At 44.9% G+C, this 20,166-nt stretch overlaps 1 protein-coding gene across 2 annotated transcripts in view; it reads left to right on the top strand.

Annotated features, from left to right (window-relative positions):
- Positions 1–20,166, top strand: part of SZT2 (SZT2 subunit of KICSTOR complex) — a 61,272-nt gene that overhangs the window by 5,514 nt on the left and 35,592 nt on the right. The window contains exons 2-5 of one of the 2 annotated variants that reach the window (XM_003812838.5): positions 7,434–7,559; positions 7,858–8,031; positions 8,637–8,807; positions 19,329–19,460. In XM_003812838.5, coding sequence (XP_003812886.4) covers positions 7,434–7,559; positions 7,858–8,031; positions 8,637–8,807; positions 19,329–19,460 — 603 coding nt within the window. The remainder of the gene's footprint in view (positions 1–7,433; positions 7,560–7,857; positions 8,032–8,636; positions 8,808–19,328; positions 19,461–20,166) is intronic. The other variant, XM_063608225.1, reaches the window with a different exon arrangement.

The raw sequence follows: 20,166 nt of genomic DNA, 5'->3' as shown, positions 1-20,166 counted from the left end.
TTTGCTTTTCATTGTATCATTAGGACCCAGCCCAGTGCCTAGCATGTACCAGGCTTTTCATAAATTTGTTGAGTGAATGCATGCATGCTTACCTTGCCTTTGTTCTTTTTGGAGTTCTATGAGGACATGATGGCACCCTGAACAAATTAGCATGGAAATCAAACTGGAGAGATTTAGTAGAAGAAGAAACAACACTCTTAAGCTTCACCATAAAATAATAGGCTGAATTTATCCAAGTGACAGGACTAATTGAATGATCATATGTGTCCAAAAAAGCCAGGTGCATGAGGATAAAATGGGAGATGTGTTTGGACAGCAGCACAAGTGAGAAAGTCATGGAGGTTTCCTGAGCAAGTATAACCTAGGAGAATCTGAATCTGTGACCTCATTTGAGTATTATGTTCCATTCTGGTCCCCACATTTTAAGTTGTAAAGTAGACCAGCCAGAATTCATTCATGGGCACATAATCTAAGATATAAAATAGTGAGGAAACTTGAAACCATGCCATTTGAGACACACTTAAAGAACCCAAAGATGTTTGTTTTAGAAAAGTAAAGACTCAGGGCTGTCATCACATGTTTAATAGACTCTCGTTTGGCAGAGGGTCAGATTCTCCCTGTGTGGACTTAGAAGGTAAAACAAAAAGTGGGTTAGATATTTTCAAGACAACAGATTTTAAGAGTAGGTCAAGATATTATCAAAAAGACAGATTCTGGCTCTATGTGAGGACATTCCCAACTCTGCCAACTAAACAGGTATGGGCAAAAAAAACAAAAAACAAAGAAACAACACTGAAGTGAATGGCTGTGCAGGACTTCTGACTCAAAGAAGAGAGGTAAACAGCAACACTTTGTTATTACTAATCTGTGCATTTATACACGTTACTTTTTACAAGGTGCTTTCACACATCATTGGGCTAGCTGGTATTTTTACACAGGAGGAAGCTCACCCAGAGTCTTAGCTGTCAAATCACAACACTTTCTTTCCGTAACACTGTTCTTTCTAAAACAAAGCTAATGGAACATAAAGCAAATCTGTTAGAACCCCCATTTGCACTCCCCCAGGGTTCCAGGAACAATAAAGAAGAAGATACTAGTGAAAACGTGGTAAAAACGATGTTTGTGGAAGCAAAGGAAAAACTCCAAAAATAGAATAGCTTACCTTGTCCATAAATGATTGAAAGATGAAGTGAATAAAGGACAGGAACTCTTCGTCAACAAAAACCATGTTGATAGAAGAGTGAAAAATTAGAAATTATTGGTAACAAATTAAGAATAGCTGGAAACAGAATAAATACAGCTTGTGAGATTAGTTTTCCTTGTTCATACATGTATTCAACAGTTATTATTAGAACACTTAGTATGTCTTGGCACTGTGCTAGGCTCTAGGGTTACAGCAAGAAACAATGTATAGGCCAGGTGTGGTGGCTAACACCTGTAATCCCAGCACTTTGGGAGGCTGAGGCCGGTGGATCACCTGAGGTAGAAGTTCGAGACCAGGCTAACATGGCAAAACCCTGTCTCTACTGAAAATACAAAAATTAACTGGGTGTGGTGGCACGTGCTTATAGTCCCAGCTACTGAGGAGCCTGAGGCGAGAGAATCACTTGAACCAAGAGGCGGAGGTTGCAGTGAGCCAAGATGGCACTGCTGCATTCCAGCCTGGGTGACAGAGCGAGACTCCATTTCAAAAAAAGAAAAGAAAAGAAACAATATGTAGACATGGCCTCCACCTCGCTGGATCTTCAGACTTATACAGGAAACAAACATTAAAGTATACAAATTCTTTTTTTTTGAGTTGGAGAGATGGATGGAGTCTTGCTCTGTTGCCCAGGCTGGAGTGCAGTGGTGCAATCTTGGCTCACTGCAGCCTCCACCTCCTGGGTTCAAGCGATTCTCCTGCCTCGGTCCCCTAAGTAGCTGGGACTACAGATGTGCTCCACTATGCCCGGCTAATTTTTGTATGTTTTGGTAGAGGTGGGGTTTCGCCACATTGGCCAGGCTGGTCTCAAGCTCCTGGCCTCAGGTCATCCACCCACCCCGGCCTCCCAAAGTGCTGGGATTACAGGTGTGAGCCACTACGCCCGGCCCCTACAAATTCTTAATTATAAACTCTGGCAGGTGTCATGAAGAAAAAATACAGAGTGCTGTGTGAATGCCCAACATAGGACCCTAACTTAGTGCAGACAGTCATGGAAAGGTTCATTTATTAAACCTAGATTTGCCGTGATTTTAGTCCTAGAAGATGAGGTGACCACGTGCCCAACTCTGTCCTTAGAGTGCTGACCCACAACCATGTGCTCTTCCCCTTTTAACCCTGGCCTTACGTGGGCCAAAACGCTTTTCCTTGGTTTTTCCTTGCATAGCTGAAACAGGCTGGCATTTGAAAACAAAAAGTATTTAGTACCAAAGAACAAAAGGAAAGTAGTATTGACACTAGTGTTAAGATGATCTCATCTTGAGAAAAGTTGTACTAATTATGATTAGTTTTAAATGTCCAGTTTGCCGTGCTTAGAACATATAGCGAGAGGGGAAGAGGTGGTGGTGGGGAGAAAAAACCATAGCGAATTCACTTATTTAGAGAAATGTTATTGAACATCCTATGTGCCAGGCACTGCACTGGGCTCTGGAGACAGAGTGATAAACAAATGACTGCTGAATTAGGATAGCCTTCCTATTCTGATAATGCTCTGAGCCCCAAACCATCCCTTAACAAAAAAATTCTTTTTTAAAACTCCAGTAAGTCTCTTGTACATGCTTTTTTAGATAAGAACTTTGGCAGTATCCAGCATAGTCAACACATAATATCCCACCCACACTAGCTAAGTCAAACCTGAAGGAGAGGTTGCCTGGTTTAGTATCCCACCCTAAAACCAAGGATCAGAGAAAGAAAGGGTGAGTAATTGCTGTGATTTCCTTCTTTGCCAATAAATAGACCCCTTTTCTGTTTTTAGGAGCATGGCAATAAGAGTGTACAATTTGATGGGACTTTTCGATGGGGTGTGGTAGTCAGGAATAACTATCTACTTTTTGTAGCTAACTTAGAAATCATTTTGCAGTAGGTTGGGTGCGGTGGCTCACGCCTGTAATCCCAGCACTTTGGGAGGTGGAGGCGGGCGGATCACAAGGTCAGGAGTTCGAGACCAGCCTGGCCAATATGGTGAACCACCATCTCTATTAAAAATACAAAAAATAGCCAGGCATGGTGGCATGCCCCTGTAGTCCCAGCTACTCAGGAGGCTGAGGTGGGAGAATCGCTTGAACTGAGGAGGCGGAAGTTGCAGTGAGCCGAGATCGCGCCACTACACTCCAGCCTAGGTGACAGAGCGAGACTCCGTCTCAAAAAAAAAAAAAAGAAAAAAATCATTTTGCAGCATATTGGTTTCCAATGCTACTTTAATCATCCTTGACACCTTCCTTTTTGTTACTTTCCTCCTATGTCCTGACTTATAATTAATCACCAGTTCTTTTCTGTCCTATCCTAAAGATCCCTTGAAATGCAACTAAGTTCACTGTTTAGTTCAGCTGACTTTTTGTTTTCCATAATAAGACTTTCACCATGAAAGATAGTGGTGGTTTTGCATCCTGGCATTATCTCATCAAGACCCAGTCTCACACAGTTCACAGAATGGCTACTTTGAGTAGCTCTAGTCTAAGCCATTGTCATCTCCCCTAGTTGTTAGTCTGCGGTGGGGGGGTGCTTTCTAAATCACACAGTAGCCAGAGGGAATTTTTTTTTTTTTTTTTTTGAGACGGAGTCTCGCTAGGCTGGAGTGCAGTGGCGTGATCTCGACTCACTGCAAGCTCCGCCTCCCGGGTTCACGCCATTCTCCTGCCTCAGCCTCCTGAGTAGCTGGGACTACAGGCACCCGCCACCACACCCAGCTAATTTTTTGTATTTTTAGTAGAGATGGGGTTTCGCTGTGTTAGCCAGGATGGTCTCAATCTCCTGACCTCGTGAACCGCCTGCCTTGGCCTCCCAAAGTGCTGGGATTACAGACGTGAGCCATGGTGCCCGGCCACCAGAGGGAATTTTTTTTAATGCAGATATAATGTTACTGTCTTGTGGAATTCCTTTAGTAGCTTAAACTCACTCAAAGGATGAATCCAAAATCCTAGCCAGGGCCTGTCTCAACACAGTGTTGGAAAGCAGTGTAACAGAGAGTAGTATCTCCCAAGGTGTAATTTCATTTTATTATTATTTTTATTTATTTTTTGAGACAGAATCTTGCTGTTTTGCCCAGGCTGGAGTGCAGTGGTGTGATCATAGCTCATTGCAGCCTCAACCTCCCAGACTTAAGCGATCCTCCCACCTCAATCTCCCAAGTAGCTAGGACTACAGGTGCTCACCACCATGCCGAGCTAATTTTTGTATTTTTTTTTTTAGAGATGGACTTTCACCATTTGCCCAGGCTGTTCTCAAACTCCTAGGCTTAAGTTATTTGCCCGCTTTGGCCTCCCAAAGTGCTGAGATTACAAGTCTGAGCCACAGTGCCTAGCCCCAAGATGTGATTTTAGATGTTACAGAGAGAATATAATATGCAAGCGCAACATATTGATATTTAAATTCTCTTTTTATCTTTCTGATTATGTCAAAACATCCTTTCTGCTCATTACCCCCATTGTGCTCCTTTTCATGACTTAAAATCTCTTCTGCTCATAAGCCCTCAGTTTTATCCATTTGTCACTCTCAGTAGATGGGCTTTTGCAGCTCACCAGGCCTTGGTTTGACTTCTGAGGCTACACTTAATACTTACGTTGAATCACTTAACTTTTTGGACCTCTGTTTTCTCCTGTTAAATGTTTTGTTGTGAATACTGAATGAGCTTACTTATGTAAAAAACTTGTATAGGCCAGGCGTGGTGGCTCACGCCTGTAATCCCAGCACCTCGGAAGGCCAAGGCGGGTGAATCACCCAAGGTCAGGAGTTCCAGACCAGCCTGGCCAACATGATGAAACCCAGTCTCTACTAAAAATACAAAAATTAGCCGGGCTTGGTGGCGGGTGCCTGTACTCCCAGCTACTTGGGAGGCTTAGGCAGGAGAATCACTTGAACCCAGGAGGCGGAGGTTGCAGTGAGCCAAGATCGTGCCACTGCACTCCAGCCTGGGCAACAAAAGCAAAACTCCGTCTCAAAAAAAAAACGAACCTAGTATAGTGTTGTAATAGTTAACTGTAATAAATAGTTAACTTTTTTTTTGGACAGGGTCACGCTCTGTTGCTCAGGCTGGAGTGCCATGGTGCCATCATGGCTCACTACAGTCTCGACCTCCTGGGCTCAGGTGATCTTCCCATCTCAGCTTCCAGAGTAGCTGGGACTACAGGCACGAGCCACTATGCCTGGCTAATTTTTGTGTTTTTAGTAGTAGAGTTGAGGTTTCATCGTGTTGCCCAGGCTGGTCTTGAACTCCTAGGTGCAAACGGCCTGCCCACCTCAATCTCCCAAAGTGTTGGGGTTATAGGCTTGAACCGTTAATGCCCAGCTGTTATTGTTAACTTTTACTCTTACCAGGCATTGTGCTGAGCACTTCATATGCATGATATTCCTTGATCCACAGAACAGCACTTTAGATTGGTATTAGAATTATCTCTATTTTACAAAGGAGGACATTGAAGCTTAAAGAGGTGATACAACCTTTCCACTGTCTCACAGCTAATAAGTGGATGAATTGGGATTCAAACCCAGACTTTCTGAACCTGAAATTCTTGAACTTGGCCTCTACAGAGTACTTTTTTTTTCTTACTTTTTATTTTATTGTATTTTTTTGGATGGAGTCTCACTCTGTCGCCCAGGATGGAGTGCAGTGGTGTGATCTCGGCTCACTGCAACCTCCGCCTCCTGGGTTCAAGCGATCTCCTGCCTCAGCCTCCCAAGTAGCTGGGATTACAGGCGCCTGCCACCACGCCTAGCTAATTTTTGTATTTTTAGTAGAGACGGGGTTTCACCATGTTGGCCAGGCTGGTCTCGAACTCCTGACCTCAGGTGATCCACCTGCCTCAGCCTCCTGAAGTGCTGGGATTACAGGCATGAGCCACTGCGCCCGGCCCTTTTTTTTTCTTTTACATAGTACTTTTGCATATATCTTAGATGCTCAATAAATGTGAGTTCCTCCTTCTTGCCTTCTGCTATCATCCTTATCACTTTCCAGTACCTCTTTCTGTATCTTTTTACCCCTTCCTTCTGTCTTGGAGCAGAAGAAAGACTACGACTTCACAGCCATTGTATCTGTTCTCCACACTTTTCTCTGACATCAGAAACTCTTCATTATTGCTTTTCCAGGGCTTTTTCAGTCTTCTCTCCATGCATATTTCCCCATTTTGGAAAAAATAATTCTTCACTTTCTTTCAACATCATGTTTCTCAACAGGTAGTTATTAACTTCTGTTCATTTCTCCTCTACTACCTGCTCTTCAGTTCTTGCCACCTGGTGTTCTTTCCCTCATTAATCAGGGACACAGGAGGAGAAATTTGCCATTTGTGTAGGACAGACAAGAGAAAGGGAGTAATGAATGTGACAGATAAGCATTAATCACAAGAGACATTGGGGAGTTCAGACCAATTGACCTTTATTTCCTCAGTGAACTGTGGGCAAGTTTATCTGCTGGGAGGGGATTGAGAGATTGGAAAACCTCCTGTGGGGAACAGGAAAGGCTGCTGGCCAGGAGAATTCAGAGGACTGGTAAAGGCCTGCTAGAGTGGGCACTGCTGGCAAGGTGACAAGTTTCTTTCTGTCCAAGTGCAGCTGCCATAGTATATGTGTGGATAAGGGAAAATGTCAGATTCATCCCCAGATAAGATTTGACAGGACATGTGTAGTGGAAGGACAAGGACATGGGCAAGGGAATCGATGCTTGTTAGAGCATTGTTGAAGTGGCCACCTATGAGGCAATGGAGGCAAGAACTAGAGGGCTGACAACTGATAAGTGCGGGGGTGGGGACTGTGACCCACAGAGGTTTGATTTTGAGGTATTTGGAAGGCTTGCTATTCCTTCGGTGAAAATTTCTTCAGTGCCTGCTGTTGTCAAGACTTGTTAGGAGTAACTGGCATTCATGTAATGTATTAGGGACTTGTCCTGGTATTTGCTCTGTTTGTAGCAATTTGCCAAGCACAGGGGCACAAAAATAGAATCAGACACAGCCCCTGCCCTCAAAAGCTTATAGTTTATAGGTGAAACTCACATAAACTTTGTGGAAACAATATGGAAAGGTCACTTCATCTATATGGAGGTCTGTATCGGGCAAACAGGAACAGAGAGTTGAAAATTGACTCCCTGGGAACACCTTGCATGGAGGTTGGGGTAAACTTTTCACTTCTGCTGTTTTCCCTCTCATAGATGGTGAGTTCCTTGGGCAAATTATTTGCACAGTGATCTGTGTGTTCCAGGTACTCGGTGCCATTTTTTAAAGATGTATTAATGTCTCTTTGTTCCCAGGTGGAAGAAGCTGGGCAGGTGTTCCTGTTAATGAAAAAGGATTATCGAATCTCCCGAAATGTTCGCCTGGCTTGGTTCCTCAGTCATCTGCACCAAACTGTGCAGGCCACACCCCAGGAGATGCTGGTGAGGCCTAGACACACGAAAGGTGTGAGGGGCCAGCCCAGAAGGATCTGTTTTTTAGGAGAGTGCTAGAAACAGACAGGGTGGGAGACTAACTCTTAAGTCTGGTTAGGGCAAGGGACTGCCTACAAGATGATGGAAATTTTAAAAAATAATTTTTCCAGAGAGTGAGAGGAAGAGTATACGGTTAGATTGAGGGAGGTAGAGCCAATGATGTGTCATTTGGGATATAGAAGGCAGGTCCTGGGAAGAAAGGGATACTTCCCTGATCCTTTCCTTTTCTTTCCATCCTAATTTTCAGCTTCAGTCTGAACAGGAATTGGAAGTCCTCAGTGTCCTGCCCCCTGGGTGGCAGCCAGATGAACCAGTGGTCCCAAGGCCATTCCTCCTGGTACCTTCCACCCGGGTCACCTTCCTGGCTTGGCAGTATCGGTTTGTCATTGAGCTGGACCTTAGCCCATCTACTGGCATCGTGGTAAAGGATTGAAGGGAGACTGTGGGAAGAAAGGATGGGGTGGGGTGTGAGGAGAGGGAGAGGCCTGTGGGGAAGTGAAAAATGGTCCCAGCCTACCATTTTGGAGAGAAGACAGGCTTATAAAGGAATGATGGGTGTTTAAAAACAGCACTGGGCCAGCTGTGGTGACTCATGCCTACAATCCCAGTGCTTTGGGAAGCCAAGGCGGGCTGATTGCTCGAGCTCAGGAGTTCGAGACTAGCCTGGGCCACATGGCAAAACTCCCTCTCTATAAAAAATACAAAAATTAGCCAGGCATGCTGGCATGCACCTGTCCTAGCTACTCGGGAGGCTGAGGTGGGAGGATTGCTTGAGCCCAGGAGGTCGAGGCTACAGTGAGCCGGGATCAGGCCACTGCACTCTAGCGTGGGCAACAAAGCAAGACCCTGGTTTTGTTGTTTTTGTTTCCAAAAAACACCCCAGAAACTGTTCCATGTGTGGCACTATATTTGGGTGTGCGATCAGCCATAAGTTAAGTGTCCTACTGACCCATGGAAGCTGCATGTTTCTGCCCTCTGGTTAGGGCTGCCTTTGGACCCCCTTGAGTGCTCTTTCTCTGCCCTCAGGATGATTCCACAGGGGAGATCTTGTTTGATGAAGTTTTCCATGCCCTGTCCCGCTGCCTAGGCGGGCTGCTTCGGCCCTTCCGAGTGCCTGGATCTTGCATCGACTTCCAGCCTGAGATTTATGTAACTATCCAGGCCTACTCCTCCATCATTGGACTGCAGTCCCACCAGGTATTGCATCATCTCTCCAAGTTTGTACTCTCAGACCAAATTTCTATTAGTCCTCTGACCAAGTCCTTATCCTGTCTCTGCTGTTTGTCCCCAAAGTCCCGAGCTCTGCTGGCTTCTTGAACCTGTTTTCTAGTCATCCTCATGAGTCTCTCTCCCTTTGAGAAGAACCAGTTCCTCTGGACTTAAAGGGCTTTCCTATAGACTTCGGGTCAGTTGGTGTTGATTGGACACCTGCCTTTTTCACTGCTCCTGTAAATCTCTTTGATTCTGACCACTGGATGTCTGTTTTCTCCATTCCCCTCTTCTCCTTTAGTTCTGTTGGATGGTTTGCTGATGCGCTGGCTCTGGCTACTACCCTCAGGAGATGGTCTTTTGGAATAGTTTTGTGATTTTGAAAGACAGCAAATAACCCAGAAATGTAATTGGTTTCAAGGATAGAGGAGGGTCATTTTTTGTTGTTGTCTTTTTTTGAGACGGAGTTTCATTCTTTTTGCCCAGGCTGGAGTGCAATGGCACAATCTTGGCTCACTGCAACCTCCGCCTCCTGGGTTCAAGCGATTCTCCTGCCTCAGCCTCCCAAGTAACTGGGATTGTAGGCACTCACCACCAGGCCCAGCTTATTTATTTATTTATTTATTTTTAGTAGAGATGGGGTTTCGCCATGTTGGCCAGGCTGGTCTTGAACTCCCGACCTCAGGTGATCTGCCCGCCTCGGCCTCCCAAAGTGCTAGGATTACAGGCGTGAGCCACCGTGCCCAGTGTGGGTCATTTTTTTTTTGAGGGCCATGTGAACTGTTGGTTATAATGCTGACCACACAGATAATTACAGGGCTTATCCAGCACTCAAGGAGGCTATCACAAGACACTCCTTTTGGAGAATGGCCAAGTCTGTTACTGGAATATCTGTTTATGACTTAGATAAGCATTGGCCCAGTTTCCCCTCATCTGCTTTTAACTACCCTTAACTCATTGGTAAAGGCTTTCCCTGAAACTGTCCGTGATGGCTGCATTGTCACCTTAGCTATCAAACTGGATTTGAGAGATAAGATATTGGGAACATGATCTAAGGGTCTGAAACATACAGCAACAAAATTGGTGCATACCTGGATCCCAGGGCAGGGATTGCCAGCCCTCTGCCCTAGTTTAAAGTGCTTTCCTAGTATAGCCGTTAGGACTATCAGTTGTGGGCTGCATCCCCAGATGGGGGCCAGGTTTTGCAGGCACTGATAGCCAAGGCAGGGAGAGCATGGATGTTAGGTAATCACTCAAAACTTGGTTCAGGTTGGCAAACACTTAATGAAGCCTGAGCTATACCAGGCCTGAGCAGGTCCTGAAGACACAGATGAATCAGACCTTGTCTTTCTCCTGATGTGAAGAGTTGAGATTTTAGTGGGGGAGATAGATATTAAAGGGAGGTAATTGTAGTTGAATGTGATAAGGGCACCGATAAGATGACTCAGGTGCTATGGGAGCACCAAGAGGGAGCACCCAACCAAGCATAGGGCCACAATAGAGCAGACAAAGCAGCATTTGTTTTTCATGTTTTTGAGACAGAGTCTTGCTCTGTTGCCCGGGCTAGAGTGCAGTGGTGCAACCTTGGCTCACTGCACCCTCCACCTCCTGGGTTCAAGCAATTCTCCTGCCTCAGCCTTTCAAGTAGCTGGGATTACAGGTGCCCACTACCACGCCCGGCTAATTTTTGTTTTTTTTGTTTTTTTGGTAGAGACAGGGTTTCACCATGTTGGCCAGGCTGGCCTCGAACTTCTGACCTCAAGTGATCCACCTGCCTCAGCCTCCCAAAGTGCTGGAATTACAGGCATGAGCTACTGTGCCTGGCCCAAAGCAGCATTTGAACTGAGTTTTGAAGAAAGAATTGAGGTTAACCATTCAAAGAAGGGGAAATGGACTTTTCTGACAGAGGGACCAGCAAAAGCAAATACATGGTACTATGAACCTGTACTCTCAATCACAGGTGTTTTAGGGAACTACATATTATTCAGTGTCAACAGAGTAAAATTTGAATGTGGAAAGGGATGGTAAAGAGGAGACTGTAGACATAAGTGGGAGCTGGTTATGAAAGGCCATGAATGTGACACTAAGGACTTTGTGCTTTATTCTATGGGGGAGTTCAGTGTGGAGGATAAGAGCACTGGATCTGGAATCACATTGCCTGTGTTTGCTTCCTGGCAGTACCACTTACTGGTTGTGTGTCCTTGAGCAAGTTACTTAACCTTTCTGTGCATCTGTGACCTTTTTCCAAAGGGGATATTAACATTGCCTATATCATATGGTGATTGAATTAATACATGTCAAGCACTTAGAACTGTGCTTGCCACATACAGAATGTGTAAATGTTAGCTATTAAAATAATTAGCCATAGGTAGCGGAGAACTATTGAAAATTTTAAACAGACAGTAACAGGATCACATGTCTACATTGGGAAGATCACAGTATTTTGTGGCTAATGTGGAGGATGGATTTGGGGACAAAGTCTGGATGGGAGAATAGGCGAAGATTATTGTAGCATGGGAGAGAGGAGGAAGCCTGAATAAGGACAGCAGCTATAGGGAAGGAGAGGATTTCATCAGTTAAGCCCCAGGGCCACTTGGCCGCCCTGAGCCAGCCTTTTCATTTTCTCTGTGGCTCCCTCAAGATGTATCCTGGCTGGGCGCAGTGGCTCATGCCTGTAATCCTAGCACTTTGGGAAGCCAAGGCAGGTGAATCACATGAGGCCAAGCGTTTGAGACCAGCCTGGCCAATGTGGCAAAACCCTGTCTACTAAAAATACAACAACAACAACAACAAAATTAGCTGGGCGTGATGGTGCATATCTGTAATCCCCGCTGCTTGGGAGGCCGAGTCATGAAAATTGCTTGAACCTGGGAGGCAGAGGTTGCCATGAGCCAAGATCACGCCACTGTACTCCAACCTGAGCAACAGAGTGAGACTCTGTCTCCAAAAAAAAAAACAAGATATATCCTGTTAAATCACAGCACAGCAGTGCGTGCCTGTAATCCCAGCTACTTGGGAGGCTGAGGTGAAAGAATTATTTGAGGCCAGGAGTTTGAGACTAGCCTGGGCCACAGAGTGAGAACCTGTCTCAAAAGAAAAAAGTTAATTCACATATATAATACATGTCCACAAAGATTTTAAAAATACATTAAAATATAAAGAAAAAACAAAACTCATCTATAATACAATACCCAGAAACAACAGGAGTTGTGCAAACAACAGTAGTTGTTTCTGGGTATCGTATTAAATTCTAACCTTTTTTTTTTTCTTTTTTTTTTTGAGACAGAATCTTGCTCTGTTACCCAGGCTGGAGTGCAGTGGCATGATCTGGGTTCACTGCAACCTCTACCTCCTGGGTTCAGGTGATTCTCCTGCCTCAGCCTCCCGAGTAGCTGGGACTACAGGCGCCCGCCACCACGCCCGGCTAATTTTTTGTATTTTTAATAGAGATGGGGTTTCACAGTGTTGGCCAGGATGGTCTTGATCTCCTGACCTTGTGATCTGCCCGCCTCGGCCTCCCAAAGTGCTGGGATTACAGGCGTGAGCCACCACTCCTGGCTTAAATTCTAACATTTTATGGAACTTTCTTCTAATTTTGTGAGTGTGTCTTTATCCTCCCTCACCTCCATCTCTTTACCCAAAGAGAAAGGGAGAATCAAGAGGCTTATTCTAGACACGTGATTTTATGTCCTGTTTTTTGTTTTGTTTAAGAGACAGGGTCTCACTCTGTTGCCCAGGCTGGAGTGCAGAGGCATGATCATAGCTCAATGTAACCTTCAACTTCTGGGCTTAAGTGATCTCCCACCTCAGCCTGCCAAGTAGCTAGGACTGCAGGTGCATGCCACCATACCTGACTAATTGTTTTAAATTTTTTTGTAGAAACAGGATCTTGTTATGTTGTCCAGGCTGGTCTCAAACTCTTGACTTCAAGTGATCCTCCCACCTCAGCCTCCCAAAGTACTGGGATTACAGGCATGAGCTGCTGTGCCTAGCCTGTCCTGCTTTTTTTTTTTTTTTTTTTTTAACATATAGTATGGGCATTCTTGTATGTCACTAAATATTCTTTGAAAATGTGATTTTTAATGTCCTGTTAACTTACTGTTTCATCATATCTTACCATATGTTTAGCCAGCCCCTACTTGGCCACTTGAGTTGTCTCAGTTTTCATTATTCTAAATAATATGAATAGGAACATCTTTCTCACCTTTTTATGGCTCCAGTTCTGCTCGTTTTCCTTCCCATGGGCCTGTAGAGTGAGACAATGTCCCACTTTCCCTCTTCTGGCTTGCCCGACCCACTTATCCAGTTGGGAACAGGGAGTAAAAAAGTAGTTGTTCCATGGGGTCAGGGTCCGAGAGAAGTGGGCATGTGGGGCAGATTGTAGGAGTGTGATGGGGAAAGAGGGGTGAGATCCTGAGGGCCACCGCAGGGACTGCTGGGTCTATATACAATTTTAGGATGGGGATACTTATTTATGTTTGAAGTAGAAGAAAAGGAGCCCATGGAGAAAGAATGAAGATATTAGAGAGACAAAAGGCTCAAGATTAGATGGACAGATTAGCTACAGGGAAAAAGAGAAGGAAGAGGAATCCTTGCTTCAGCACCTCAAAGGAAGAACAAAGACACAGATGTAAACCTTCAGTAGACTTTGGGGGTGCTTTCAGAGAGTTAGAGAGTAGTGTACCCTCCAGTTTAGGGTAAGCAGGGCGTTCCTATTGACTGACTTGCTTTCTCTTTGAAGAGGGCACAGGGCAGGAGTTATCTGCTGAGGGTAAAGGGAAGGAAGGAGCATTCATTAGGGGGGTAAGGAGAGGATTTTGAGCGTAAAAGAGAGAAAAGTGAAGGTCTACCTAGAACAGTCAGACAAGAGAAAGAAAGAAAGGGCATCCAAACTGGAAAATAAGTCAAATTATCCTTGTTTGCAGATGATATGATCTTTTATTTGGAAAAACCTAATGGCTCCACCAAAAAACTATTAGAACTGATAAACAAATTCAATAAAGTTGCAAGATACAAAATCAACATACAGAAAATCAGTAGCATTTCTGTATGTCAGCAGCAGACAATGTGAAGAAGAAATCAAGAAAGTAATCCCATTTACGATAGTTTAAAATAAAATACCTAGGAATTAACTTAACCAAAGAAGTGAAAGATCTCTACAATGAAAACTATAAAACATCGATGAGAGAAATTGAAGTGGACTCCAAAAATTGGAGTGATATTCCATGTTCATGGATTGGAAGAATCAGTATTGTTAAAATGCCCACACTGCCTAAAGCAGTCTACAGATTCAGTACAATTCCTATCAAAATACCAATGACATTCTTCATAAAAATAGAGAAAACAATCCTAAAATTTATATGGAACCACAAAAGACCCAGAATAGCCAAAGCTATTCTGAGCAAAACAAACAAAACTGGAGGAATCACATTACCTGACTTCAGATTATACTACAAAGCTATAGTAACCAAAAACAGCATGGTACTTGCATAAAAACAGACACATAGACCAATGGAACAGAATAGAGAACCCAGAAGCCATATATCTACAATGAACTCATTTTTGACAAAGATGCCAAGAACATACATTGGGGAAAGAACAGTCTCTTCAGTAAATGGTTCTGGGAAGACTGGATATTCATATGCAGAAGAATGAAACTAGACTCCTATCTCACAAAAATCAAATCAAAATGGATTAAAGACTTAAATCTGGCCGGGCGCAGTGGCTCACACCTGTAATCCCAACACTTTGGGAGGCCAAGGCAGGTGGATCACGAGGTCAGGAGTTCAAGACCAGCCTGGCCAAGATGGTGAAACCCCATCTCTACTAAAAAACTACAAAAAAACTAGCCGGGTGCAGTGGCAGGTGCCTGTAATCTCAGCTACTCGGGAGGCTGAGGCAGGAGAATCGCTTGAACCTGGGCAGCAGAGGTTGCAGTGAGCCAAGATCGCGCCACTGCACTCCAGCCTGGCCGACAGAGTAAGACTCTGTCTCAAAACAAACAAACAAAAAAGACTTAAATCTAAGACCTCAAACTATGAAACTACTAAAAGAAAGCATTGGAGAAACGCTCCATGACACTGGACTGGGCAAAGATTTCTTTTCTGTGTCTAATCTAGCAGATTAACTCAATATCCTGCTCTATTTAATACTGTTAAGCAGAAGGAAATAACTAATTTCAATTTTAAACTCACAAAACAAAGGAAACAAAATCATCTCACTACAGGCCTTTGACAAAGAACATGAGTCGTTTGCTATAGCTGCCAGGCATCAGTGTATGGCGAGGAACGGGGGCTTGAGGTTGCCCAGGCAAGGCCTCTGAGGTGGGGTATATTGGGGGTTGGGGGGGATCTTGATAGCACTGAGTTGCTGGATCCTGTGCTGCCCTGCCTGGGTGGGGAGCAGGGTGAGGGAGGCCATTCCTCTTCTGTAGAAAATGCCAACCCCCAGTACAGGGACTCTGGCAGCTGAATTGGTGACTGTAAAGCCTGATCTATATGAAATCAAAGGCACATGTGGAAATCCACTCCCAGCAAAGGGGGAGTCCTTGGGGGAAGCCAGCTGGGTTTCTGTAGGGTCCCCTCTGAAATGTCAGCATTTGAAAAACACAACCCAAAAGTAGAGGATCTACAGGGAACTTTATTCTCTCACTTCTGTCTTCATGGAGGGCACTGCCCCTTGGGAAGACCAGGTTGGCTTCTGGCACAGGTATCCCCCATCTTCTTGGGCACCTGTGGCATTGCCAGCAGGCCAGAGGGGGCAGCTGGCAGTGTTGGCTCTAGCCTGACCCAGGGGGCCCAGTTAGGATGCCCTCTACCCATGGCAGGGGTGATGGCTACTTCTCCATGGTTCATGCATGAAGCTTCCAGCCCTTTCCAGCTCAGGGAACACATGCAGAATGACAGTCACCCAGCAGACTGGAAACTGCCTCCTCTCCAAAAGTCTGGCTCCTGAACACCCTCCTCCCTGGGAAGGGCTTTAGCCCCTTTGAGATTGGGCAGGAACCAGAAGAACAGTTTCTCTGCTTTGCCATGTCTGCAACCTAGGGCTCACCCAGCCCCATCAAGCGCTGAGCTCCAGCACTGTCCACACAGTGGAAACCAAGTGAAATGACTTTGGCTTGTGGAGGGGGAAGAATGAAAAACAAAAACAAAAGCAAAATCACCTGCCCACAAGATAGAGCAGAAAAGTTCATCCACTATCTTTTTTTTTTTTTTTTTTTTGAGACAGAGTCTCACTCTGTCACCTCGGGTGGAGTGCAGTGTCATGATCTTGGTTCATTGCAACCTCTGCCTCCCGGGTTCAAGCAATTCTCCTGCCTCAGCCTCCCGAGTAGCTGGGATTACAGGCACCTGCCACTACGCCCAGCTAATGTTTTGTATTTTAAGTAGAGACAGGGTTTTACCATGTTGGCCAGGCTGGTCTTGAACTCTTGACATCATGATTTGCCCGCCTCGGCCTCCCAAAGTGCTGGGATTACAGGCGTGAGCCACCACACCCGGTGACTTCATCCACTGTCTATCCGCTTCCCGTGTAAGGCCGACCACCCAGCCCCCAAACAACCCTTAAAATGAGACCCAAACCAAAGACCTAACATATAAGCCTCAAATCAGTAAACCTCTCCTGAAACAGGCGAGGAACTGCCTGCCCAGAAATACTCACAATAGGCTGTGCAGATTGTAAAGAGATCAACAGCTTCACCCACGCTCTGCATAAACTCTGGTACTGGCTGTGTTCTCCATAGGTCTCGCTGTGTTGCCTGGGCTGGAGTGCAGTGGTGTGAACACAGCTCACTGCAGCCTTGATCTCTTGGGCTTAAGTGATTCTCCTGCCTCAGACTCCTGAGTAGCTGAGACCACAGGTGCATTTCACCACTCTCAGCTGATTTTTAGTTTTTTTGTAGAGATGAGGTCTCTACCAAGCTGGTCTCTAGCTCCTGGGCTCAAGCGATCTTCCCATCTTGGCCTCCCAAAGTGCTGGGATTACAGATGTGAACCACTGTGCTTGGCTCAAAGATTTATTGATAATACCCTGCAAGCACAAGCGTGCAAAGCAAAAATGGACAAATAGGATCACATCAAGTTAAAAAGCTTCTGCACAGCAAAGGAAACAATAAACAAAGTGAGGAAACAACCACAGAATGGGAGAAAATATTTGCAAACCACCCATCTGACAAGGGATTAATTACCAGAATATATAAGGAGCTCAAACAACTCTATAAGAAAAAAAAAATCCAATAATCTGATTTTAAAATGGGATTTTTTTATCTTAAAAAATATCTCAATAGACATTTCTCAAAAGAAGGCATACATATGGCAAACAGGTATATGAAAAAGTGTTCAATATCATTGATCATCAGAGAAATGCAAATGAAAACTGCAATGAGGTATCATTTCACCCCAGTTAAAATGGTTTTTATCCAAAAGACAGGCAATAACAAATGCTGGTGAGGATGTGGAGAAAAGGTAACCTTGTGCACTCTTGGTAGAAATGTAAATTAGTACAACCACTATGAAGAACAGTTTGGAGGTTCCTCAAAAAACAAAATAGGCTGGGCATGGTGCCTCATACCTGTAATCCCAGCACTTTGGGAGGCCGAGGTGGGAGTTTGAGACCAGCCTGGCCAACATGGTGAAACCTCGTCTTTACTAAAAATACAAAAATTAGCTGAGTGTGATGGCGGATGCCTGTAATCCCAGCTACTCGGGAGCCTGAGGCAGAGAATTGCTTGAATCTGGGAGGCAGAGATTGCAGTGAGCCGAGATAGTGCCACTGCACTCCAGCCTGGGTGACAGAGCAAGACTCCATCTCAAACAAAAAACAAAACAAAACAAAACTGAAAATAGAGCTACCATATGATCTAGCAATCCTCCCTCCTAGGTGTATACCCAAAAGAAAGGAAATCAGTATATGGAAGAGATATCTGCACTCCCATGTTTATTACAGCACTATTCACAATAGACAAGATCTGGAAGCAGCCTGAGTGTTCATTGACAGATGAATGGATAAAGAAAATGTGGTACATATATACAATGGAATACTATTCAGCCATAAAAAAGAATGAGATCCTGTCATTTGCAACAACATGGATGGAACTGGAGGACATTATGTTAAGTGAAATAAGCCAGGCACAGAAAGACAAACTTGGCATGTTATTTATTTGTGAGAGCTAAAAATTAAAACAATTGAACTAATGAAGATGGAGAGTGGAACGATGGTTACCAAAGGCTGGGAAGGGTAGTTGGGGGAGGTGGAAGGGGAGATGGTTAATGGGTACAAAAATAGAGTTAGAAAGAATGAATAAGATCTAGTACTTGATAGCACAGTAGACTGACTACAGTCAACAGTAATTTATTGTACATTTAAAAATAACTAAAAGAGTAAAATTGGATTGTTTGTAACACAAAAAATAGGATAAATGCCTGAGGTGGGTAGGCATGGTGACTCATGCCTGTAATCCCAGCACTTTGGGAGGCTGAGGTGGGTGGATCACTTGAGGCCAGGAGTTTGAGACCAGCCTGGCCAACATGGTGAAACCCCGTCTCTACTAAAAATACAAAAATTACCTGGGTGTGGTGGCCCATGCCTGTAATCCCAGCTGAGGAAGGCTGAGGCACAAGAATTGCTTGAACCCGGGAGGCGGAGGTTGCAGTGAGCCAAGATCGCACCTGCACTCTAGCCTGGGCGACAGAGCAAGGCTCTGTCTCAAAAAAACAAACAAACAAAAAAAAACTTGAAGTGGTGGATACCCCATTTACCATGATTTAATTGTTATACATTGTATTCCTGTATCAAAATATCTCATGTGCTCCATAAATATATACACCTTCTATGTACCCACAAAAATTAAAAAAAAAAAATTTTTTTTTTATACAGTCTCGCTCTGTAGCCCAGGCTGGAGTGCAGTGGCGTGATCTCTGCTCACTGCAACCTCCGCCTTCCAGGTCCCGGTTAAGCAATTCTCTTGCCTCCCAAGTAGCTGGGATTACAGGTGCCCACCATCATGCACAGCTAATTTTTGTAAAATTGAAAAGGTCCAGAATAGCCTCTGTGTGTACAGAAGGTAGGAGTCTCCATGGTGACAGCTGATCTTGGGCTGGTCAGTATGCTTAGAAATAAAAAAGCATTAAAAAGTATGAGAATAAAAAAGGCTTTGCCGGGCTGAGGAGGGGCAGCTCATAAGACATCCTGTAGGCCAAGGTAGAAGAAGCTATTAATAGAAGATCTTATAGTGCCCCCATGTGGGGGGTTGGGGAAACCCAGTGTGGAGGACCCTAAGCAGAGGGAAGTTGTGACCCCAGATAAAGATGACTAATGACTAGGGACCTGGGCTGAGGACTGATGGAGATTGGATAAGGGGGAAATTGGCTGTGGAGTCATACCTTAGACCCTGGTTGGGTAGGAAGTCAGGATCGCCTAGATGGAGCTATGGAGAATAAACAGAGCAGAAGTGTAGTGGTCTGTGCCACCCTGACCGTCCTGTCTCAGTCTTTCCCTTGTGCTTCTTAGGTGCTGGTACAAGGCTGCCTCTTGGACCCTTCCCAGCGGGAGGTGTTCCTGCAGCAGATATATGAGCAGCTCTGCCTCTTTGAGGATAAGGTGGCCACCATGCTGCAGCAGCAGTACGATCCCCAGAGCCAGGTATGTAAGAGAGAAAGTGGGCAGAGGCAACTTAGAAAGAGGAGCAGCTAAGGACAGAGGGCAGAGAGGAGGGATAGTCCAAATAGGGCAAAAAAGGGCTAAGAGCTGGGGCAAAGTGAGACAAGGATAGGCATGCTCATGACACACTCCCTGTTGGAGCAGGACTCAGATATACTCCCCAAAACACAGATTCTTTCAGGGAAAAAATGTGAAATCCATTTGTTTGCATTTTTTTTTAGCCCCAGATCTCCTCCAGTGGATCTGAGAAGGTGATTATGCGTGGCTTTGACCTCTAGTTAGCATTTTGTACAATCAGGGATAAAGCTGCCTAGGCCCACTAGACTTCCCTGTCTCATCACTTTGGGTACCCCAGAAGTAGCCAGGCAAATGGCAGTCCTGTGTGCCTGATGACTGGTCATGTAATTTGATTGAGGTATAAAATATTTCATAACAGTGATGGAAAAATGTGGAAAGGGGCCCTTCTTGGCAAAAGATGGAGAAGCCCTACTTCAGTACAGTCTGAAGCTTCATCTGATGCCGAACTCCCTTCACCTCTGAGGTTCAGTATCTGAGCACACACAGGGAGGAAGCACAGTCAAGACTCAGCCGCATAGTAGGGGAATTGAGGTTCTCACAGGATTCGGCCTGTCTGGCCTGAGAAGTGCTGGGCTATAAATTCTGGCTTTGCTGTGGATGGGGCAGCAAT

The sequence above is a fragment of the Pan paniscus genome, chromosome 1 (assembly GCF_029289425.2).
Source record: "Pan paniscus chromosome 1, NHGRI_mPanPan1-v2.0_pri, whole genome shotgun sequence".
Taxonomy (NCBI): Eukaryota; Metazoa; Chordata; class Mammalia; order Primates; family Hominidae; genus Pan; species Pan paniscus.
This window is presented reverse-complemented; position numbering and strand designations above follow the sequence as displayed.